The 24,919-nt window shown below is 46.2% G+C and overlaps 1 protein-coding gene across 2 annotated transcripts in view; it reads left to right on the top strand.

Annotated features, from left to right (window-relative positions):
• The window catches only part of CPXM2 (carboxypeptidase X, M14 family member 2), a 145,338-nt gene that overhangs the window by 87,489 nt on the left and 32,930 nt on the right, over positions 1 to 24,919 (top strand). For both annotated transcript variants that reach the window (XM_050803722.1, XM_050803723.1), the window contains 3 exons: positions 4,781 to 4,865; positions 5,836 to 5,986; positions 22,948 to 23,036. In XM_050803722.1, the coding sequence (XP_050659679.1) occupies positions 4,781 to 4,865; positions 5,836 to 5,986; positions 22,948 to 23,036 (325 nt within the window). The remainder of the gene's footprint in view (positions 1 to 4,780; positions 4,866 to 5,835; positions 5,987 to 22,947; positions 23,037 to 24,919) is intronic.

Raw genomic sequence — 24,919 nt, 5'->3', positions numbered from 1 at the left:
GGTCAGCTGGAAGCCCATATAGAAAACCATGTATCTTGGGCCGGGTGTGGTGGTTCATGCCTGTAAATCCCAACACTTTGGGAGGCTGAGGCAGGCAGATCATGAGGTCAGGACATCAAGACCATCCTGGCAAACATGGTGAAACCCACTCTCTACTAAAAATACAAAAAATTAGCTGGGCCTGGTGGCACTCGCCTGTAGTCCCAACTACTCAGGAGGCTGAGGCAGGAGAATCGCTTGAACCCAGGAGGCAGAGGCTGCAGTGAGCCAAGATCGCACCACTGCACTCCAGCCTGAGTGACAGAGAGAGACTCTGTCTCAAAAAAACAAACAAAAACAAAAGAAAACCATGTATCTTGACCCCTCACACTATACGATAATCGACTCCAAATGGATTGCAGATCTTAAATGTGAAAGGTAAAACAATAAAATTTTTTAGAAGAAAACATCAGTTAATATCTTTATCATCTTGGAGTAGGCAAAAATTTATTGAAAAGAGCAAAAATACTGAAGCCATAAAGAAAAAAATGGCTAAGATTGGATTATATTAAGAATTTTTTTTTCATCAAAAGACACCATAGGCTGGGCGTGTTGGCACACACCTGTAATCCCAGCATTTTGGGAGGCCAAGGTGGGTAGATCACTTGAGCCCAGGAGTTTGAGACAAGCCTGGGCAACATGGCAAAACCCCATCTCTCCAAAAAAAAAAAAAAAAAAAAAAAAACAAAGATGAGGTGCATGTCTGTAGTCCCAGCTACTTGAGAGACTCTGAAGTGGGTGGATTGCTTGAGCCTGGGAGGCTCCAGTCTGGATGACAGAGCGATACCCTGTCTCAAAAAAAAAAAAAAAAAAAGAAAAGAAAGATACTACAAAGAGAATTAAAAGGAAGACAGATTGGGGGAGATATTTGCAATATATGTATATATTATTCAACTTATATCTAGAATGTATAAAGAGCTCTATAAATCAATGTGAGAAAGACAGACAACCTAATTGAAACAGGGGGAAAACTTGAGTAGGCACTTCTCAAAAGATGGTATTCAAATACCCAATGAACATACAAAATATTGAACTTCATTAGTCACCAAGCAAATTAAAATAAATCAACAATGAGATAAAAGGATACATCCATCAAGAATGGCTAAAATAAAAAAAGAAGATACTATCGAGTGTCAATAAGAGCGTGGAACAACCAGACTCTTGTTTATTGCTGGTCTGAGTACAAATAGGTATAATTAATTTGGAAAATACTGCAGCTGAACATAGGTATATGAACATACATCTACCCTCTGACCCTATGACCTAGCAATTCCACTCCTAATTATACACCAAACAGAATTTTTATATAAATTCACTGAAAGATACATGCAAGAATGTTCACAGAAGCACTCTTCCTAATAATCTAAACTGGAAACTACTCAAATCCCCATTAGCAATAAAATGGATAAAAAAAATTATGGTGACTGTTCTCAGAGTAGAGTAGTAGAAAGCAGTGAGAATGAATAAAGCATAATTATAAGCAATGATAAGAATTGTCAAAGATGAAACTAGGCCTGAAACAAAATGAACAAAGTCTTCATAAACCTGTGACAAGAGGACCCATCTGTGATCACGCTTATTTCAGCAGTGATTCAAAGGTGGTAGAAAGGGGAGTTAGTTTTCTAAACAGGGAAAAAACAAGGACAGCCTCTGATTGGCACGCATTCTATTACGGTGGAATTTTTGGAAGCAGAGACTTTCTAACTGGTCTTCAGGTACTTTGACCACCCTTGGTGAACTTCAAGAGGGGTAGCTCCTTACTGCCCGGCAGAGGAAGTTCCACTCCTATCAAATGGCCTAAAAGCCCACCATGCCCTGGCCTCTGCGCCCCTGTCCCTTCCTCTGCTCTCCTGGGGCACCAGCATCCTTTCTGTCTTCCAAGTGCCATGGGCCCTCCTTTCTCCATCTGTGAGATGCTTATACCTCAGTGGGAGAGAATGACAGTATCAGGTAATTCCAGAAAGGAGTATGAAATTACAAACTGAATTAAACTATGAAAGAAAGCATACAAGAAAAGAAATTGGCTAGATCGAAGGGTTAGGACTAGCTTTTTTATTTGGTTTGGGGTCTGAATAATTTAAAGGCAGACAGAGGAGGAGAGAAGAGGAGGGGTTCAGACAGATACAGCAGTATGTGCAAAGGCCCTGGGGCAAGAGAGAGTATAAACAGTATCAGGAATTGAAAGAAAGAACACAGAGAACACAAGGCAAGCAAGGGTCCAGTAGAGTGTGATGAGGATTTTGTTAATACTAAGATAGCACAATGCTTAATATGAGAATACTTAAAATAAAAGCTATTTTAAGCAGGGATGACATGATAATATTTCATTAGAAAAGTAAGCTCTTGCCTGCAACATAGGTGGGGGAGCAATTTAGATGCCGGGGGCCTGAGAGAGTGAACTGGGGTGGTGGCAGGGGAGGTGGAGAGAGTTGGATACATTCTTAAAAATGTGGGAGTTAAAATTGACAGAAGTTGGTGATGGATTCAATATAGGGGAATATATCAGTCTGTTTTCCTACTGCTATGGAGAAATATCCAAGACTAGGTAACTTATGAAGAAAAAGAGACTTAATGGACTCACAGTTCCACATGGCTGGGGAGGCCTCACAATCATGGTGGAAAGCAAAAGAGAAGCAGTCATGTCTTACATGGCTGCAGGCAAGAGAGCATGTGCAGGGAAACTGCCCTTTACAAAACCATCAGATCTTGTGAGACTTATTCACTCTCATGAGAATGAGATGGGAAGAACCTGTCCCCATGATTTAATTACCTCCCACCGGGTCCCTCCCACAACACTTGGGGATTATGGGAGCTACAATTCAATATGAAATTTGGGTGAGGACACAGGCAAACCATATCAGGGAGGAAGGGAAGGTGGGACACCCAGGCTAACACTGGGATTTTGGCCTCCCTGGGTGGATGGCAGTACCTTTCCTGGGGCAGGGCCTCTGGTGGACTGCTACGGTCATGGTGTAGAGCAGAAGGTGTGAATCAGTTCGTTTAAAGCAAGTTGAATTTGAGATGTCACAGGGACGTTAAGTGGAGGGGTCAACTAGGCAAGAAGATATGATGTAGCTTTGCAGTTCAGAAGATAGTTCTGAGCCACAGAAACAATTATAATTCAAACATAAGTAGGGGATTAGTATTCTTTTTTTTTTAAATTGTTTTAGTTTGAGTTTGAGAAATTATGACTTGGCTTTCATTTCCTTTTTTTCCCCGCCCCTCATTTTCGTTGGAGAACTTCTTTTTCTTTTTCTCTCTACTCCCCTCTTATTGTCTTGTGCTTCTCTTGACCGAGGGGTTTCCTACATTCATCACCTCTGTCTTGGCAGGATACAGCTCCCGCCTCTGTTGTCTGTCTTGCTGTATCACCCTCGGGCCTAATCAGCTGAAAAACAGACAGCAAAGGGAATGGCAGCTACAAGTCATTTGGAAATTATTTGTATGTGGGAAACAGGTTGCTATTTTGGGTGTGGATAATTTTCCAGGGAAAAGGAAGGAGCTGTCACTGAGGTGCTTTTCTTGTTAAGGCAATGCCAGTGTATCTCCCTCCACAGCGCTGGGCTCACAGTGGTGGCTATCAGAGGAGGAATGTGATGTGTGATCTATTCTGGCTTCTAATAGGTATTCAGACAGAGCTGGTGGGGAGGAGAGAGGAGAAGAAGAGAAGGTGTGAGGTGAGGGTTTGTTTCCAAGCATGTATAAAAGCACCTAAGAATCATTTTCATGACAAGTCAGTCGGATGAACCAGATTGCATAGAACCAGCTGTTCTTTTGAAATAAACTCTACTGGGCAGTATAAATTCAGATAGGAAACTCAAAACCTTATTTGGATAGATCTCAATCCTGAGGGCAAGCAGGCAAGTAGGAAAAAGATTCCAAATACTTTAATGGGCAGAATTTTCAAAACAAAAAACAAAAAATCTGGTAAATTGCTGCTTAGTTCCAGTATTTACAAAATTACAGGGGGGTGAGTACTCAGGAAGACTTTCCTATATTGTTCAACAACTAACATTATAAAAAACTGAGGCAGTGAGAAAAAAAGGTATAGGTCACTTTTCTTGCCAAGGCTATCAGGTTGACCTCCACTCTGGAAAGTCAAATTATGTCGATTTTACCCCCAGAAATTTCTGTGCAGTGGGGTGTGATGATGGGTGTACGGCTTTAGGTCCAGCCATCACTGCATTCTTCCTGGGGTGGGGATTTTCTGTGTGGCTGTGACAGCCAAGGAGAAACCCAGTATCTCTTAGAGACTCAAGATTTTATTTTTGTGATGAGTAAAATCTCATTTGTTACATTCCCAAATCAGCTTCCCAACCAAAATTTTTAGACCAGTTTGCAATCTTTACTGAGATTATTTTTCTGTTAAGTTTCTTGGGTGTGATGTAGGTGTTCAATGCAAAAAGATAGATGCCCATTTGTATATCTTTATGTGTGTGATCAACAGTGATGACTAGGGGCTAGGCCATGTTCTAAGTGATTAAAGGGCATTAAACTAAGGCTTATGTTAATTCTTTAAGGTTGATGCTTTTATGATTCCCATATTATGGATGAATAAATAGCAGCATAGATGGGTCAGTTAGGTACCTGGCTGAGGTCACAGAGCTGTAAATGTCCTGGAACCAGGGTTTGACCCAGTGCTGTCTGCCTCTGGCACCTGCTCTCCTCACCTCTAAACCTCTTCATGGAAAAATAAACATTTTAAAGTGTATAGTCTTGATGATGTTTTATTTTCTCGTAGGAGTGACTGGGTGACATCGTATAAGGTCATGGTGAGCAATGACAGCCACACGTGGGTCACTGTTAAGAATGGATCTGGAGACATGGTGAGTCTCATCCTCCATCTAACCATGCCTTTGGTGCCTGGCTGGGTGGAGTTTTGCAAAGAGAGGCAATGTATGATCAATTATTTGGAGATTTGTGGATTCTGTGTCAACTCAAACCTACCATGAGGGTCTGATGGACAGAGACCCCTTCCCATGCCCTGAAGCCCAGCAGCAAGTGACACACATTTATTTAGAGCTAATGTAAAATTCAGCCTTTTTACTCCCATCAGGGAACTGCAGGGATACAGCCTCTTATGTAATTTGCAAGGTAGCCCTGGAAGTTGCATGCATGCTGGGGCCTCTTGCAGCTCTTCTTAATAGTTTCCTAACTTCATTTCGTGACCTTGGCCTTTCAGTTCCATGATTAGCTCCAGCTTAGTCCTGATCCTGTCACTCTCTTCCTCAGATTCTCAAGTGTGTATTCCTAGCATGGTATCCAATATCTTACACAGTCTGACTAGTCTGACTGTGGCCTCCTTTTTCAATCTTCTTTCTCATTCTTACCCCCTACACACAGTCCTGTGTCCTTGTACAAGTGAACCAGCTGCTCTTCTGCCGAGGAATCCAATATTTAGACTTCTGCACTCATTGTTCATTTTCTCTGGATACCCTCTCATCCCTACAGATCTAAATAGCTTTCCTTCAGTGCCAATTCAAACAGCCCCTTTTCCCCAAAACTTTGCCTGGTCCTCTCCATCTTCTGAAATCCCAAAGCTCTCTAGCTGTCCCTTTGCCATGACACCGATAGATTTTTCCAACAATATATAATTACCCCCTCCCCGCATACCAACTAGATGGAGGCTTCCTGCGGGTAGGGGCCAGGCCTGATTCATTTCTTCTTTTCTCTTCAATGCCTAGCACGCATTAGGTTTTCCTCAATAAGGTCTTGTTGAATGAGTGAATTCTGACTCTTTATCTCTTGGTAATTAAGCACTAAAAGATTTTCCTTTTCTTCCTTGAGCATAAATAGATATTTGAAGGAAACAGTGAGAAGGAGATCCCTGTTCTCAACGAGCTGCCCGTCCCCATGGTGGCCCGCTACATCCGCATAAACCCACGGTCCTGGTTTGATAATGGGAGCATCTGCATGAGAATGGAGATCCTGGGCTGCCCTCTGCCAGGTGAGTTCAACCTCCCCATCCCGTGCTTCCTGAAGGGTGGGAGTACTGATGGAAAACAGATGCCCAGCCAAGGCAAATAAAAATAAACTAAGCAGTCCAAGCACAGTAGCTCACGCCTGTAATCCCAGCATTTGGGGAGGCTAAGGAGGAAGGATCACTTGAGGCTGGAAGTTCAAGACCAGCCTGGGCCACAAAGGGAGACCCTGTCTCCACAAAAATAAAAATAAATAAATAATAAAATTTAAGAATTACCCAGGCATGGTGGAGTGAGCCTATATTCCCTACTACTTGGGAGGCTGAGGCAGGAGGATTGCTTGAGCCTAGGAGGTTGAGGCTGCAGTGAGCTGAAATCGCACCACTGCACTCCAGCCTGGGTGATGGAGTGAGACCCTGTCTCAAAAAAATAAAAAGATAAAAAGTAACAATACACCAAGCAATTGTTTTCTTGTGTAGAAAAAAATACATGTCTGTTGTAGAATATTTAGAAAACATAGGTGAACCAAAAAGAAAATAAATAAAAATTTCCCATAAGCCCACTGGGAAGCACAGTGAACAATGGGGCTACTGAAGTCCCTTGCCAAGTGCAGTTTTGCCTACTGTGATTTTAAGACGAAACCTACCACTAAGAAGTGAGAAAAAAAAATTATGTAGAAATTTGGGAGAACACATTTATTTGTCATTGGCAGATCCCATGACACTGGGTAGTGGCAGTGAGGTATGGAGGTGGTAGAAGTTCATTCTAAACCATTAACATAGTCTTTTTCTGATGGAGTAACTGCTCTTGGAAGCCTGTGTCTTTGAGTAAATGCTTATTCAGATAGTATTCCACTTGCCTTATTTTCACATGATGATATTTGGGGGTAACCTCAGGGTGGCTTGAAGAAAAGGGGTTTTAATTCACATGTGCCACCTGCATCTTTGATAATGTCTTTTCTGGACAGGCTGCTCTGTCCTGGCCTTTCAGGCATTCTATGCTCGTGCCTGGATGAAGCCTGCAGGCCGCAGCCTCTTCATCCTGAACACACATCTCCAGGGAATGTGGCTGGCCTGAGATCACCCCCTACAGGGCGTCATCACCTCATGGGGCCTATAGGAACCTTCACATTCCTATTCACCTATAGTCCATCCACACAGGCAGGCAGTGGGGACATGGGGCACAGTCGTCGCTCAACCCCCAAACTCTCCAGTGGGGCCTTCCCACCCCTGCCCAGTGTGAGGTGTGGGGCTGGCTACCTCTGGGACTCCTAGACCCTCCCAGCACTGCCCGGGGCAGGGTACCAGCTCTCAGGCTGTTTCTGTAGTAACCCCCTCTCCATGAACTTACATTTCCTGTATTTTCGAAGCATACTGAAGGTCATTTAATTGTTTTTCTCTCAATCCCATAGTATTCATGATCTTGCTAGCCAACCTCAGATTTTTACAATCCAAACCTCATATTGGTGAGAAAGACAGATCTTTCTACCTAACTGCTTACCCTCACACTGGTCATATATATATATATTTTGTTTTATATTTATGTGTAATTATTCAATTGTGCAACTTTTTTTTTATGTCATCAAAACCATTAGAGACCATCTGTCTTTGGGATGCTTCTCCTTTAGCCCACGGACAAAATGCCATGTTTTCAGTCTGCCTCAGACGGTCGGAAGTTCAGTTGTTTCTAATCACTGGATTCTGTAAACAACCCCACAGAGAACATTCTTAATTCTCTGTCCTTCTTTTGTGTGTGTCCACAATTATTTCCTGAAATTAGATTATGATAAGTAGGATTGCTGGTGTGAAGAATGTGCCCAGTTTCAAGGCAGATGCAGAGAGAATGTGGAAGGCCTGCCTGATCGTGGATGTGGGCCTCCTTCTGTGGTGGGCTGGTGCAGGAATTGCCTCAGGACCGGTCCTGGCATCCTGGACCTGCCGGGTTCTCCAGCACAGGGCGACTGTGGGCACAGGTATCTTCAGGGAGGCATTTATGGGCTCTGGCCCTCTTGATGCCAGCCCAGGAGTCTTGCTCTCCAGGAGTTCTGCTCAGCACAGCCTTGGTCTGCTTGCTGGAAAAAGTAACCTGCGGCTTTTCTCTGTGGGTAGGAATTCATCTGTTGTTGGCAAAGGGCAAAGGGCAGCCTGTAAGAGTCTCATGAAATAAATATTTCCCTGTGAAGTTATTCTTGGTGTGTGTGTGTTTGAAGATGGGCCCTGGAGGTCCTTTAAACCCTCACAAAGTCAGGGTTACACTGTGAAATCTGAATTCATGTATGGACTCAGAACGGTTCTGTTTTCCATCCCCCAAATATTAAGGACCATTTTCTTTCTAGAAGTTATTTAGCAGTTTGCTTAGAAGGGAGCGGCTGTTCATGCATGCTGCCTGATGGGGTCATGTCCAAGGATGGGGCTGCTCAGGGGCGCAAAACGAGTCTTGCTTATCACCCTGGTGCTAGGGAGATTCCTTTGTAAAAGTTATTGAGGCCAGGGCCAGGGATTACCCAAGGTGACCTCGTGGTTGAAACGCAGCCTCTCCAAGTCTGCACTTCCCAGGCCTCTTTCTCATGAAACATTCATTTACCTTTGCTTCGGTGTCTCTTTGTTCTGTCCCTTTCTTCCCTCACCGTCTTCCTGTGAACTCTCCGGCGGGGGCGGATGAGGGTGCTGGTGCTTTTTAAGACTCTATGCATAATGTTTCCAGAAATTTTTTGAGCTGAAAAGTGAATTACCATATACCATGGTCTATTAATAGAATTTTTAAAGCTCAAAAGTAAAAGAAAATGGAGAGTTGTTGTTGAATGGGTAAAGACTGTCAGTTTTGCAAGATGAAAACATTCTGGGCCGGGCGCGGTGGCTCAAGCCTGTAATCCCAGCACTTTGGGAGGCCGAGACGGGCGGATCACGAGGTCAGGAGATCGAGACCATCCTGGCTAACACAGTGAAACCCCGTCTCTACTAAAAAAAATACAAAAAACTAGCCGGGCGAGGTGGCGGGCGCCTGTAGTCCCAGCTACTCGGGAGGCTGAGGCAGGAGAATGGCGTGAACCCGGGAGACGGAGCTTGCAGTGAGCCGAGATCCGGCCACTGCACTCCAGCCTGGGCGACAGAGCCAGACTCCGTCTCCAGAAAAAAAAAAAAAAAAAAAAAAAAAAAAAAACATTCTGGAGATGGCTGGTGGTTTCACAGCAAGGTGTATGTACTCATCACTACTGCACTATACACTGGAAAAATGGTCAAGATGGTAACATTTATGTTATGTGTAGTTTTCCACAATTAAAAATAATTTGGCAGGGCACGGTGGCTCACGACTGTAATCCCAGCACTTTGCAAGGCTGAGGCAGGTGGATCATTTGAGGTCAGCAATTCAAAACCAGCCTGACCAACATGATGAAACCTCATCTCTACTAAAAATACAAAAATTATCCCAGCATGGTGGCGGGCACCTGTAATCCCAGCTACTTGGGAGGCTGAGGCACAAGAATCACCTGAGCCCCGGAGGCGAGGTCACAGTGAGCCTAGATCACAACCACTGCACTCCAGCCTGGGTGACAGAGTGAGACCCTATCTCAGATACACACACACACACACACACAGTCTTAAATAAATAAATAAAAATAATTTGATTGCTATTAATAAAAAACAGTAAAAGAAAGTCCTCTTTTCTAAGGTTGAATGGACTAGTCCATTTTGCACTGAATATCTATGCTTATCAGAACCTGGGGAGAATTCTGAAGATAAAGTTTTAACAATAAAAAAATGCGAGTTAAGAACTGTGCCAGCTGACTGGCCAGATGGTCATGGCCTTGATGGTTTTCAGAGCTTTTGCTGTTGCAAACAACACTGCATTACACACTGCCTGGCTCTTAAAAGGACCAGGTGAGCTTTGCAAATGATTACCCCACTAGGCTACAGAGTTGGTACCCAGCATTGTAGGAAATGACCTTCAAGATAGGGAGGTGGCTGTGCTTGAACCCCTGGAAATGCCCAATAGCTTCTATTATGAATGTGTGAGGCTTTGGTGTCTTTGGGGGAAGTTGTCACTCATTCTACCTCGTCTTCCTGGTCACCAGGTCTGAGCAACTGTCCTCCCTCTGCACAGCACTGAGGTGTCCAGGGTTCTTGGGTGTAACTCAGAGAACCTAGTGACAGGCACAGAGATCTGTGGACAGGAGCCACTCCCTCAAGCACAGAGGAGCTGCCGAAAGGCAGTGCCTTGAAGTCAGTCCTCCAAGTTGGCCAGGAGCAGGTGACACGCTGCATTCTTCCTCCTAATATGTACATCCTCCCAGCCCATGTTCACTAGTTCATAATTATTGAAAAGCTATTTTAATTGTAAGGCCACCACCTGTCTTGCTGAGCTATGATGTTTCAGCCAGTCACCCCACCCACCATCAAGATGAACAAATTGGAGAAAGGATGGGCTGTTGCTCTGTTGGGTCACTATGGGTGCAAGACTTTGTACATAAATTGATTTGCTTTGCTCCCTTCCATTTTTGCTTGCTAAGTCTGAATACCCTCTTGTGCCAAGGAGTTGATCATTCATTTGGGCCCCAGGCCTGGGCTCTTGAAAAGATAGGAATTAGAGGGCATGAAGCAGCCATTGGCTTCCTCATTCTAGGCCTCCTTTTGCTGAGGGTGATGTCATCAGCGTCTTTTTGATGGGTGTTGACGAGCTTCTTGGAGTTGCTGAGTACCAGCTGAGCTCTTCTGGTTGCCAGGGACTTAAAAAGGAGATGAGTTCACACTGCTTTCAGGGGAAGCCTGGTGGACAGAAGGGTCATGAGCTTTGGCTCAGCTCGGACCTGGGTGCAAATTCCACTTTTATTCCTCTGCAACTGTGGTCTCAGGTAGCCTGTGCAAATGTTCTATGGTTTACTTTCCTATGGAGTGGAGGGAATACCTTCACTGTAGGGGTGTGGCTGAGTCCTTCAACTTCTGTGGTCATGCTTTCATAAAACATTCAAATAAAATAACGCAAATATTCCTCACAGTCCTATGGGAAATCCCAAATCTCCTCCTCTAGGGATTCTGGGGACTCTGGGTTGGCTACCCACCTGTCTTCTACTGCTTGCAGGTCCCAGCTCTGCTCTGGGTTGCCTTGGGTCTTTCCTGCCAGTGGCTCTGGGTTCTAGAACAGCAGTCTCCACTGATGCCGATTTGCATGCATGAGTATTGCAGAAGGTCTGGGGATAACAAAAGGGCAGCCCAGGCAATCAGCATTTCCCTTCCTGAGTTTTCTTGCCATCCCAGCAAGGGGAACCGATCTGTTGCTCACTGCCTTCCTCCCTGGTCTAGCCCGCTGCCCTGCTGCACTGGCGTCAGAACTGTGCTCTCCCTGGGGAGATCTTTCTTATCTGTCTCTGCTTCTCATTTTCCATCTCTGTCTCTGCTGTCCCCTGGCTTCCTTCCCTGGGGCTTCTGGGCTGGGGTGGTGGGCGGAATGTCTGGGTTTTTTTTTTGATAGAGACCTTCTTCCATCCTGGCTAGCTGGCGCCTTGCCTTTCAAAACCATGAGTTCCGTGAGAAGAACTCTGCTACTCCCCTAGGAAGCAGAAGAGGCTGCTCTTGCTTTGACTGTAAGTTTCCAGCAGCCCCTCCATTCCTGATCCGGGACGCTGTGAAGACTAAATGACTGTGTCTGTAGAGTACCAGTGCATGGTTAGTGCTCAGCATGCTTCATTTTTCCCAATTTCCCCTTCTTCCTCCTTGCCCTGCCCAAGGTTTGGCTATTTTGTTCTGTGGCTGCCTCATTTCTGAGGTCACCAGATCCCATAGGTGGTGAGTGGATGTGAGAAGATACTTCCTCCCCATTAACCCTGTCCTGGTTTTGTTTTCTGTGCTCTCTGTGACTCGCTAATGGTGCTAAATCATTACTTTCCCAACAACAAGAATGCCAAGGCCTCTCCCTGTGCAAAGTACTCTGGGATTTGAGTTTGAAATAACAGGTCACATGGGGAACCACAGATTTCTCTCCTGGCCTGTCTCAAACTCTGGGCCTGGGTTCAGCTGTGCAGCAAGAAGCCCGCTGCTCCCTGTACAGAAGCAGCTCAGTTCGGAAGGATGGCCTCTCGCAGTGGGCATTTGTTCAGGGCTCGCCATGACTTACTGCACCAGGCTGAATAGTGTCCCCAGAATCCATGTCCCCCTCAGAACCTCCAATGTGATCTTATTTAGCAACAGGGTCCTTGCAGATATAATCAGTCAAGAGGAGGTCCCCCTAGAACCTTGTATGTGATCTTATTTAGAAACAGGGTCTTTACAAATGTTATCAATCAAGAGATCATACTGGATGAGGGTAGGCCCTTCATCCAATGACTGGTGTCCTTCAGAAGAGAAAACAGACATACAGAGGCACACAGGGAGAAGGCCACGTGACATCAGAGGTGGAGATCGGAGTGATGTGGCTATAAGCCAAGGGTTGCAGACAGCCAACGGACATTGGAAGACGCAGGGAAGGATCCTCCCCTAGAGCTTTTAGAGAGACCGCGGCCCTGCTGATGCCTTGAAGCTGTATCCTTCAGAACCGTGAGAGAGTCCATTTCTGCTGTTTCCAGGCTGGAGTGCAGTGGCACGATCTTGGTTCACTGCAGCCCCTGCCTCCTAGGTTCAAGCGATTCTTCTGCCTCAACCTTTCTGAGTAGCTGGGATTACAGGCATGCACCACCACACCAGGCTAATTTTGTAGTTTTTGTAGTAGAGATGGGGTTTCTCCATGTTGGTCAGGCTGGTCTCGAACTCCCAACCTCAGATGATTTACCGCCTCTGCCTCCCAAAGTGCTGGGATTACAGCCATGAGCCACCATGCCCAGCCCCCATTTCTGCTGTTTTAAGCCACCTGGAATGTGGTGTGCTTTGTTATGGCAGCCCCAGGAAACCAATACTGAGACTCAAAGATGGCACACTCTCGTGACTGTCCTCACCCCTGATGATGTGGCTTTAATTTTAACCCCCCCGCCGACCTTCCATTCTCTATTCTGCCATGGTAATAGGGTGATAGCATCGCAGCTTCAGGTGGGCCCCTGTTAGAGACCTCATGTGCCCTAGAATGTGCATCTTCTTCATAACTGGCCTTTCCCAAATAACTTGACTAGAATGTCCACCCATCCATTTATTCATTTACTCACTCACTCATTCATATATTAAATATGTATGGGGTGCCTGCTGAGGCAGATGCTTGGGAATCTGAGATAAGATAGATACACTTGCTTCCCCCGTCTCTCCTGGCACGATGTGGGAGACCTGCCTGTACCTGTGAGACGCCTTTATTCCTGGTGAATCCTTCCCAGCTGAGGTGGGATCAGCCCTTGCTGGCTGCAGCCTGTCCTCCCAGCAGCAGAAGGCAGCTTCCCCTTACTGTTAAATATAGTAAACTCCAAGTTTCTCTTCAAAGAACCAGTATGTCAGTATGTTCAACTCTCTTATTCTTTGTTCTCCATTTTAAAGTTTAACTTCCTGGTTCTCTTTGCCCCTTCACCCCTAGTTTCAGTAAACAACCTTTTCCATCAGTTCTAATCAGTAGTTCACATCTGTTCCCCTGGTCACCTGCTCCGTCCTGAGTCACCCCTGGTCACCTGCTCTGACCTGAATTATCCTGAGTCACCTGTTTTGTAACCACCTTTCTCACCAAACTACTCACCACTCCACTCTGGCTCGCACCCCTGCTCTCTTTAAAAAAGACAGTTGGAATCAGCTTAGACTGTGCGATCCAACCCTAGCCAATAGGGGAACAGCACAGCAGCAGGGGCTACCTGCGTCAGGAATAAGAACCCTTTCCCCTCCCTCGTTCAGGCTGCCCTCACCATTGCTCTATCCGCACATTGCACCCCTCCACAGAAGTAAAATTGCCTTGCTGGGAAGATTCTTTGAGTGCTGGTTCTTCTTTTCGGCACCGAGGAACAAGCATTTGTCTCTAACATTACCAAGTTTAAATAAATGTGAGATTTCTCTTCGTGGTCCAGCTGCCCAATGTTGATGATCTTGGGAAACTGTTAAAACAGCCACACTCTTGAAAACTGTCTTTCCCGACAGCTTCCCTGCCAGTCAAGCTGCAAATTGGCCCAGGGCTGTCGGCACAGCAGCATCTGCCAAGGAACCAGAGGGTTTCCTGGACTTCCTCTCCTACAGTGGAGAAGCCATGTGATGGGGACATAGGAAACAGGGTGGAAGTGAGTAAATAGGCACAGAGGATGTGCTGCCCCCTCTGAGGAGCCCTGTGGGGCGACAGGTTTGATGCTCTTGCTGACAGTGATGACCCAGGATCAGGTGAGGCTGTGCCTGGGGGTCTGCGGCTCCTGGATCTCTCTTGGCCTTGCTCTATAGGAATTACTTTGTCATCAGAGGAGTCAGTGGGGTCTGGACAAAGGCGACTGCATCAGACAGCCAGCTCTTTGTGGGAAGGGGAGGGGTTTCGTGCTCAGCTCGCATGTGGAGCAAGGCCATCTGTGTTCAGGGGTTTGCTGAGCGTGTTGGGGCTCAGGGAGGTCACAAGGCCACCGTGGCAGCTGTTCCTTGGGTGGGAGGCTGGTGTTGTGCCAGGTAAAGAAAAATCGCCTGTGACCTAGCACCTCTGGTGTCCTCAGTCCTCAGAGAGCACTTTGGGGGCCAGGGATCCTTTTTTTTTTAAAATCAAGATGAAATTCATATAATATACACTAAGGCTTTTAAAGGGTACGCTTTGGTGATATTTAGTGTATTCATAATGTTGTGCAAGCCCCAGGTCTCTCTAATTTCAAAACTTTGTCCTCACCCCCTAAAACCTCCCTGAACCTGAAACTGAACAGCAGGTTCACTGCTCTCACCGCATGCAGAGTCCAATTAACAAGAGTGAGTTCTGGTATAAAGAAAGTGGTTTATTCTGAAGCCAGTTTAGGGGAAGAGGCATCTTGTCTTTAAATGTGCCACTTCACTTTCAGAGCACAAAGTGGGCACTTTTAAAAGGCAGGGGAGGGAACAAGCAATGGTGAAGGGTCCATGCTAGCTCTGATGCCTTCCCTACTGGTTGGTCAGGCTGGTGACTGCTGGCACCTTCATGGGCAGGCAACCTCCTGGAGGGGGAAAGTTTCATATCGGGCTTGCTTTGCTTTGTAAATCCACTTGTAACTCCCCAGACTTGTTTTGGAGCAGATAATTAAGAGAACTTGCCCTGTAGGGAGAGGCTGGTGAAGGGGGAGGTAAAAGGCTGTATCTGCATTGCTTTTTCTTTTCTTTCTTTTCTTTTTTTTTTTTTTTTTGAGATGGAGTCTTGCTCTATCGCCCAGGCTGGAGTGCAGTGGCACGATCTCAGCTCACTGCAACTTCTGCCTCTGGGGTTCAAGTGATTCTCCTGCCTCAGCCTCCTGAGTAGCTAGGATCACAGGTGTGTGCCACCACTCCCAGCTAATTTTTGTATTTTTAGTGGAGACCGGGGTTTCACCATGTTGGCCAGGCTGGTCTTGAACTCCTTACCTCAGGTGATCCACCCGCCTCAGCCTCCCAGAGTGCTAGGATTACAGGCATGAGCCACCACTCTCGGCCTGTATTTGCATTTCTAAAAGGCTAAGTAGGAAGTGGGGAACTGGGGGAATAAGAAAAGAAGAGAGAGAAAAAAATAATTAAACCATCTCTTAGAAAAATGGGGGCTACAAATCCAGAGTAATCACTCCCCAGTCCTCTCCGCCATCCCCAGGTAACCTGGAATTTGCTGTCCCTGTGGGTCTGCCAGTCTGGATGGAGCATTCACAGGTATCCTGAGCCCAGGCTTCTAGGTTGCAGGTGAGCTGCTTTCCCAAAAAAGGAACCTCTTTTCCCCAGCCAAGCACCTACTCATTTCAGTCAAGGTCCCAACCAGAAAGCAGCAAACAGCAAGCACAGTAGCCCAAGAATCTTCGTCCCTTTGAAGTCCCAGTAATGGGACTTGATCTGGGATTCTTACTGTTCTTTTAAGAATAGTCCCATGTACAAATCACCTGAGGTCAGGAGTCCAAGACCAGCCTGGCCAACATGGCGAAACCCCACCTCTACGAAAAATACAAAAATTAGCTGGGCATGGTGGCGGGTGCCTGTAATCCCAGTACTCAGGAGGTTGCAGTGAGCCGAGATTGCGCCACTGCACTCCAGCCTGGGTGACAAGAGCAAAATTCCATCTCAAAAAGAAAGAAAGAAAGAAAGAAAACTCATGTAGTGAGGAGGCACTTGGTTTGGGGCTCAGGAGCCCTGAGCTGTGGCTGGTGCGGGTGCTGGTACTAGCAGAGGGTGAGATGGGTTCTGATGCTGCCAGGCCCACCTGGGGCCTCCTTCCACCTTTCCTAGATCTCCTCTTCCAATTGTGTCCCTTTTCCATCTCTGTCTGCACTGTCATCTGGTCCCCAACATGGCTCACAGCCCAGCTGCATGGGGAACTGGCTGTAGCCACCTCAGAGCCCAGGCCTCCTACCACTGACACTGAAGCCTTAGCCAGCCTCTTCTTCCTTCCTCCTCCTCTGAGGGATTGTGGCCTGAGTCTCAAACTACCACGGTTTTTTGAGCCAACTGAGGGTGTGCCCGGGAGAAACACAAGTCACAGAAGCATCTGTGGCTGTGTTTTTCAAAGAGGTTCTCAGGAGATTTAGTATTTATACATTTTCCTTACAAGAAGGGGGGCAGGTTGGCACTGAGGCAAATGGCGACATCCTTGGGAGACTTCAGTGCCCAGTAAATCCACATTTGACATAAGATAGGTGAACATTTGAAGAAAAAGGGAATAGAGGAGGCAACGTCTCAGGGAGGGGTGAAGGATCTTGTCTTTTTTGGGTGCTTGGGAAGATAAGCTGTGCTTGGGAAGGACCTTGTCTTTTGAAAGGACTGGTTTCTGTTTAGCCCATAGGGTAGAAAGCCTAATGACTGGCAGTGAGGAATGGGGTATAATGAGGTGTGTCCCATCTCCATCCGTTGTAGCTGTGAACTCAGCTTCCAAGGTTTCTCTGGGATTCCCTTGGCCAAGAAGTGGTCCATTCAGTCAGTTGGGGGCTTACAATTTTATTTTTATTTCTCACTTCTGAACAACCTGTGGATGTGCATAGGGTCCTGGGAATGTCCAATTGTTTGCTGTCAGGTATGGGGTCAGAGATTGAGCTGCCTGATGCCACAGAGCTTAGGCCTCGTGTTTCAGGGAAGGCGGCGGGAAGCAGGGTCTCTGTCTCTTGTTCTCTCTCACACATGTGCTTCCCGAAACAGAAGATGAAGAGGAATGCAGCCTTTGCCACACGTCCGTCTCTGTCTGCGGATGCGTGTACTCCTTCCATGAGCCTTGAGTGAGCCCCTCATGGTTGGGGGCCTTGTATCTTTCATGCTTATTTCCCCAGCATCTCACACAGTGCTGGGCATGTAGCAGTGTTCAGTGAACAATAGGATGAAGTCAGTAAAAGCTTTTTGCTTCAAGATTAAAGCTACACCTGCATAAATCAATGGGCATTGGCCAAATGTAGGTCATATCTAGCCTAAGATGGGATCATGAGATTGCTTTCTCATATACTGTGGTCATTAAGACAGCAAAATAACAGGCCAATCAATTAATAATTAAATTTTTGACTAGAAGACATCTGCAGGCATGCATCTGCCGAGTCAGAGCTGTGATCCTTAAAAAGCTAAAGTGATTTAAGCCATGTAATTAAGTTGTCACAGGAAAGGAGATACCAAGCCAAAGTTGCTTGAGCTGGTTGGAGGGGGTGACCAACCGACCCAGGCTGCCAGGGACTGAGGGGTTCCAACGACATGATGCTTCCTGTTTAAAACCAGGACAGTCCTGGGAAAAACCGGGAAAAGTTGGTTGCTTTGTTGTTAGGCCACATGTCAGGGTCCCACGTGCTACAGGTTGGGGAAGCAACAGATGAAATAGAGTGTGTTCAGAGGAGGGAACTGGGGCAGTGAGAGCCATGGAAATCATCGTGAGGGCTGTGCAGGGATTAGGGATGTTTAGGCAGGAACAGAGACAACTCAGGGGAAAATAGGCTACATTTCCTCCAAATCTGTAGGATCATCATGTTACTGATGGAGGGTGTCCAGGTTCTTGGCGTCTTGAATAAAGAATTGGACAAAATACATAAACAAAGCAAGGAAAGAATGAAGCAACAAAAGCAGAGATATATTGAAAATGAAAACGAAAGTACGCACCACAGGGTGGGGGCGGGCCTGAGCGTGGGGGCTCAAGAGCCCCATTACAGAATTTTCTAGAGGTTTCCACTGGTCACTTTGTGTACACCCTATGTAAATGAAGAGGATGAAGTAAAGTTACAGAGTCATTTACTTGGTGTATGCCCTCTGTAAATGGAAAGGATATTTCCTGTCATAGCTGAAGTGTTTCCAATTGATTTAGTTCTAGGAAGTCAGCATGAATCGGCCTTATGTTTTCTTCCAGGCCCTATTCTCCTGCCTCCATCGTACATGAAAGGGAGAGGCTTAGTCATCCTAGCTGAAGAGGAATGAATTAAGATCAGCAGGTAGAATTCAGCTTGATAAAGGAGGACCTTCCTAGCAATTACGGCTGAAAATAGCGCAAGAGGCTGCTTCGTGAGCGAGTGAGCTCTTAGTCTCCGGAGGGCTCCCATGAATTTACATCAGGGATATCTGAGAATAGATTATTGAAAGGAGGTGAAAGGTAGTCCAGGTGATCGAAGGATTTATTTTATGACCATGGCTGAGGAGTAAGAAATGACTGAGATGAGGGTGACCAGAAGGCCCTACAGGGCAGCAGACATTTGTGCTGGTCTCAGAGGAATCAAAAGAAAACTGCAGGAGGACTCGGGGGTGAGGAGGCAGAGATGTTTAGGGCAGGTAGTAGCTTCCTAGGGCTGGTATAACCAGGTGCCCCAAACTGGTGGCTTAGAATAACTTATCCTGCCACAGTTCTGGAGGCCAGAAGCCGAGAGCGAAGTGTTGACAGGGCTGGTTCCTTCTGGGGCTGTCAGGGAGAGTCTGCTCCAGGCCTCTCTCAGAGCTGTAGGTGGTTTGATGTCAGCCTTTGACATCCCTCGGCTTCTGAGTGCATCACCACAGCCTCTGCCTTCACTCACCTGGCGTTCCCCCCATGTGTGTCCGTATTCAAATCTCCCTATCAGATGAGGAGTCACCTAATGACTTTACTGGAACTCAAAAGCCTTAGTAAAAACCCCATCTCCAAGCAAGGTCACACTCTCAAGCACTGGGAGTGAGGACTCCAACACAGCTTTTCTTTGGTTGGGGGAGCACAATTCAGCCCATAATAGGGCAGGATTAGTAGACCAATTTGGACAGAGCAGAATGCTTGAGTAGTTTAATAAGGGAAGTAAGGTTGGAAAGAGCATTTCAGGCTCCACTCCTGGAGTCTGTCCATCCCTGTAACTAAGGTGTTGCAGACGAATCAGCTGGTTTCCCATACACAGGAGGTATAGAAGTAACCACAGGAAGGGATCAAAGCTCCCTCTGTGAGGATAAAGCCCCCATAGACTGGATCAGCCTGAATTTCTCTTTCAAAGGTCAGAAGTCCTACTCAACTTAGGTTAAGAAAAATGTAAAGAAATTTGGGCTCACATAAGCAAAAATTCCAGGGGCAGGTCTGACTTTGGCTTCAGGCAAGAATAGATCTAACATTTCAGGGCCTTCGTGTGGAGGTCGGGGCTCCCCCTGTCACTAACTTGCAGACTGGCAGGTTGGCCACAAACACCTCCCACTCACATCCTACCCTCCGAGGGCTCCAGCAGAAGAGACTGTGCTCCTGCAAGCTCTGTGAGAAAACTCATCTGATTGGTCTGGCTTGGGTCCTGGGATCATCTCTGAGCCAGTGCCCAGCTGAAGGAAGGAAGTGTGTTCCTGAGTCGCAGGCTCACACTTGCATATCTGAAGCACCTGGAATAGATTCCCCACATGAGTGTTACTGGAAAGGGGTCCCAATTCAGACCCCAAGAGAGGGTTCCTGGGCCTCACGCAAGAAAGAATTCAAGATGAATCCATAGAGTAAAGTGAAAGCAAGTTTATTAAGAAAGTAAAGAAAGAATGGCTACTTCATAGGCAGAACAGCGGCATGGGCCACTCAGCTGCTTCTATTTATTGTTACTTCTTGATTACATGCTAAACAAGGGATGGGTTATTAATGAGTTTTCTGGGAAAGAGGGAGCAATTCCTGGAACTGAGGGTCCATCCATTTTTAGACCATATAGGGTAACTTCCTGATCTTGCCATAGCATCTGTAAACTGTCATGGAGCTGGTGGGAGTGCCTTTAGCATGCTAATACATTATAATTAGCATATAGTGAGCACTGTGGACCACCAGAGGTCACTCTTGTTGCCATCTTGGTTTCGATGGGTTTTCCCGACTTCTTTACTGCAACCGGTTTTATATAAGCAGGGTCTTTATGACCTGTTCTTTGTGCCAGCCTTCTATCTCATCCTGTGACTTAGAATGCCTAACTTACTGGGAATGCAGCCCAGCAGGTCTCAGCCTCATTTTCCGCATCTCCTATTCAAGATGGAGTCGCTCTGGTTCAAACAACTCTGACAGGAGGAAGGGCTTCTCTTGTCTACAGAAGGAAGCGGGCGGATAGCTGGCTTAGATGACTCACTGGCTCTGTCTATCGACTCAGGGCTTGGTCCTCACTCATCGCTTACCTAAGTGCTGGGCTCCTAATAGGGAGGGTCTCAATAAAACTTTGCCCAATCAGAATAAATGGACAAGTAAGGGAGTATTTGTTCAAAATGTGGGTGACTGGAAGTTGTGAAGTTCTGAGACAGTTCTGGAAAAGGTACCCATACCTTTCAGAAGTCCGATTAGCCTTGAGGAAGGAAGAATGTTGCCAAACACAGAGCTCTTTTGTATTTAGGGCTCTCAGTTTTTCTTCAATCCTTTTTGAGAACCTTGAAGGCATAATTTGTGTTTCAAAACAAAAGGGACTTTAAAGTCCTTTGAAAAGACACCCCCCCCCCCCCCCCCCCCCCCCCCCCCCACCGAGGTTTCGGGCGTGTTGAATAGCTCTTAGATAACAGCCTGCTAGTAAGTTAGGTGTAAATGAATGCAAAATACATGTTTTACCTTTGCTTTGAAACTGGCAGGTTTGGAAATCAAGGGGAAGGCAGCTTGCCCGAGGCGTGGTCAGCCTCCACTCCCAAAAGGGAAGGGCTTGAGAAATAAATCACTGAGGCATCTGGCTAAGCCTGAATGGCTTTGCTTTCTTGTCTGGACAAAATGCCAGTTGTACTCCCACGTTATTTCCCTTCCCATAACAGTTATTTGTTTGTAATCGCATGACTGGAAAACCATTTGTGAATATTAAAGCTGTATTTTCAGGGCTTGAGTCTATATGTGATTTTTAACTTATTGCAAGTGGCCTCTGTTCTCAAGGGTGAAGCCAGTCTTTAAGTGAACCTTGATCAGTTTGGGTATGGCGCTTGTGACCTGTGGCTGTGGGGATGCAGGCACAGGGCTGGCTCAGTTGATGGCAGATGTATGTAACACGTGCTGAGTATTCTCAAACTGTGAATGTCTACAGAGCCAGCTGGGATCCTGTTGCAGTGTGGTTTCTAATTCAGTAGATCAGGGCTGGATCTAGCAAACAGCCAATGCTACTGGTCTGTGGACCACAGTTGGTGGCACAGATCTGGCCTCGCTGCTCCACATACCACAGAGTGCTCATCCCCCTACTGCCCTCACTGCCTCTAGAGTGGCCCCGGGAGCCACTGGGTTAAACAGACAGCCGCATGGTTCCCACATTGCTCACACGGTTTCTAGGGCTGCGGGTTCTCTGCATTGGAGGGAGCGCTGAACAGAGCAGGAAATGCACCACATTTCCAGTGTCATCTTCCTGATGGAGATGTCACCAGGCTGGTTGGGGGACCTCAAGGCAGATGGAGTGGTCCATTCACGGCTGCCCTCCTTCTTGCTCTTGCTCCTCCCTGTCCTATCCTCTCTTCTCTGTGTTCTTGGGTTTTGTAATTATATAAACCATACACACTTATAGGAATGCAGAGAGGGAGTCAATTTATATGGAAGGGAATCAAGTGAAGAGCAGACATGGCCTCCCTGACCCCCGAATCCCAGTCCCCAAAGGTCAGCTCTGTTAACACATTCTGATTATATCCGCTAGGGTGCTTCAGCTCCCACAGCAGAAACCCCAGTTCCCACTGGCTTAGCTGCAAAGGGGGGTCTTTATCTTGTCCAAAGTTGGGCTCTGAGGTTGGTTGATTCAGTTGTTCTTAGTGTTACTGGAGTTCTCTGACTTCTACTGTGGGTCATCTACACCACGGAAGTCATCCTGAGGCTAGTTCTTCTTGAGGTCAGATGGCCATAGTAGCAAGTGGGCAGCGTGCTTCTGCATTCTTACTGCTGGGGAGAGATTGTTACTCAATCCTCCTCTGTGTCAATCAAGTCCTTCCCTTCAATCTGGATCAATGACAGTGGCCAGTAGATGCTGTGTTCTGACTGGCCAGTCATGTTGGAGCCCTGGAGCTGGGGACTTGAGATCTTCCTAGAAGTGGGAAAAGGGGATTCCCAAACATAGGGCTTCTTTAGGAAGGAAGGAAGGGGAATGAATACTGGGTAAGGGGCTTATAGGGTCTACATCCTTCCAGAAGTCTCCATGCATATGTGTGGAGTCTTGATATTCATTCATTTATTTATGTAGTGCTGACAGCTTGCTGGGTGCATAGATTTGTCCCATCTATGCTAACAATAAACCATTGAAAGAGGTACCATTCTTTTTCTTGTTCATGGGTAAAAAACCAAGTCAAACACTGTGCAAGTAACTTGCCCACTTACATACTCATACAGCATGTAAGTAGAAGAGTGGCGATTTGAACCCAGGTATTCTGGCTCCACACTCTTAACCACTGGGTAATTCGGACTCCTAAGTTGCTTCCTGTAGTTTGGTTTTCTCATCTCTGAACCAACCTTAGAAGCTAGAGATTGGACTGCACTGTCCCTGCAGTCCCCATGTGTCTCTAACAGAGATGCCATGGGAGATAGAAGGATGGGAGTGAATTCAAAATCATGTTTCTGTCCCTAGATCCTAATAACTATTATCACCGCCGGAACGAGATGACCACCACTGACGACTTGGATTTTAAACACCACAACTATAAGGAAATGCGCCAGGTAAGACCCAGATCACAAAGCCTCATGCCAGGAACTCATCAAAAAAAGCAACATATTATGTGTCCATAAGCGCTTAAATTTTTTTTTCCAGAAGTTGATGATTAGGGATCTGAATGATCATTTGATGTGCTGAAGACACATTAAATGCTTGTCGTTTCAAGATTTGGGGTTCAGGTGACCAGAGGAAGGCTTCTTGGCTGGCAGATTGTTGAAACACAATTTGAATCCAGGTTCTTCTCAGTTAATACTGTAGATCTTAAGAATTATTGTGGTTTTGAGTGCTATTTAAGGATGTTGGTCAGATGCAGAGTTGAAGAAGAAAAAGGATCTAGGATAACACGATAATAATAGCGGAAAATATTCACATAGGACCAACTTATGTACATGACCGTATTCAGTCCTAATAACTCTAGAAGGGTAGGGACTGTGGTTATTGTTATTTGCAGATGGGAAAACAGCACTGAGAGACTATAGCACTACCCCTTATTCAGATTTTCAGAGTTTCAATCTTGGTTGCACATTGGAATCACCTGGGGAAATTTGTAAAGCTAGTGATAATTGAGCCCCATCTCAGGCCAGTTAAAGTAGAATTCTTAGGAGACAGGAGCCTGGGGATCCAGATTTTTAAATCCTCTTTTTGTGATTCTGCTGTCCAGCCAGGTTTCAGAACTACTGGTTGATAGCTTCATAGCTCTTAGTATTGTTAGAAAGAAAAGACAATCCCAGATGAGATTTTTCCCCAGATTTAATTATAGAAACCCAATAGTTCTGAGATTTTGACAGCATTTGCATATTGAGTGCACAAGGGGGAAGGGACAGGGTGTTTATTAGGACAAGCTAAAAAGGCAGTACCTACGCTAAGTGCGGTGCCTATGAATTCCTGTGCTGCGCCCACCCCCAGCAGGTGCTAGAAAGCATGGGGAGGAGCTGGCAAATGAGAAATCCTTAGAGAGCTAAGAATCTGAAGAGACAGAACATGCAGAAATGTCCTTCTGAATACATTTACAGAACAAGGATCCACCAAGGGCAAATTAACATGGCTCAAAGGGAGGGCTTGTAGGTGCTAAGGGAGGGGAGCAGCCATCCAGTACAAATGTGGAAGATGTTTCTGAGGTCAGAGTAATTAAGTGGAGCTCCAATCCCATGGAATGAACAAGCCTGGTTTGTCTTGATGTAATCTAACTTGAGATACTCACACAGCTTCCAGACACCTGTCAGCACAGACTTAGAGGTGGGATGTGCTAAGAAATCTTCTTGCTGTCTTGCTCTTCAGAAATCAAGATAATGTGTTTGGACTTGAGGGCTGTGAATCATCCCTGCTGCTCTACATTTTTGGGGTATTTATATGGCTCTGCTCGCCATTCCATTTTATGGAGTACTGATGTGTTAACTCTGCTTTGCTCATGGACATCTCAGCACAGCTTCTTGAGCTCAGAAATGAGACAGATATCAACTCAGTGCAATTAATGTCAAAAGCAATAAATCTAAATGCATTTAAAATGAGTGACTTGCACAGAGACTTTAGGTAGCTGTTATCTGTAAATAGTTGTCTTGCGTGGAGACTTGGGGCTCTTTTCTCACAAGGAGAGCAAGCGGAGTATGCTTCATTACCCTAGGCAACTCTGATCACTACTGGAGCCAAGAGGGACCTTTGGATAATCAGTGCAGCCCCCTCAGGTGACACTGGAAGACCCCTGTGAGATCCCACAGCTCAGCAGTTATCAACTAGAGACTGTCCGGGAGAGCACCCATCAATCCTGAAGAGTCTTCAAGCCAGAAATGATTTGCCATTTGGATTCCTGGCTCCTGGGGATGGGAAAGAAGTCAACGTTTTGAGCAATTTCCCCATATGGAGTCTGCTAGGTTACTGCAGAAATCTTTCT

This window comes from Macaca thibetana, chromosome 9 (assembly GCF_024542745.1).
Source record: "Macaca thibetana thibetana isolate TM-01 chromosome 9, ASM2454274v1, whole genome shotgun sequence".
Lineage (NCBI taxonomy): Eukaryota > Metazoa > Chordata > Mammalia > Primates > Cercopithecidae > Macaca > Macaca thibetana.
The sequence above is the reverse complement of the archived record's forward strand: the minus strand, read 5'-3'. Positions and strand labels throughout refer to the sequence as shown.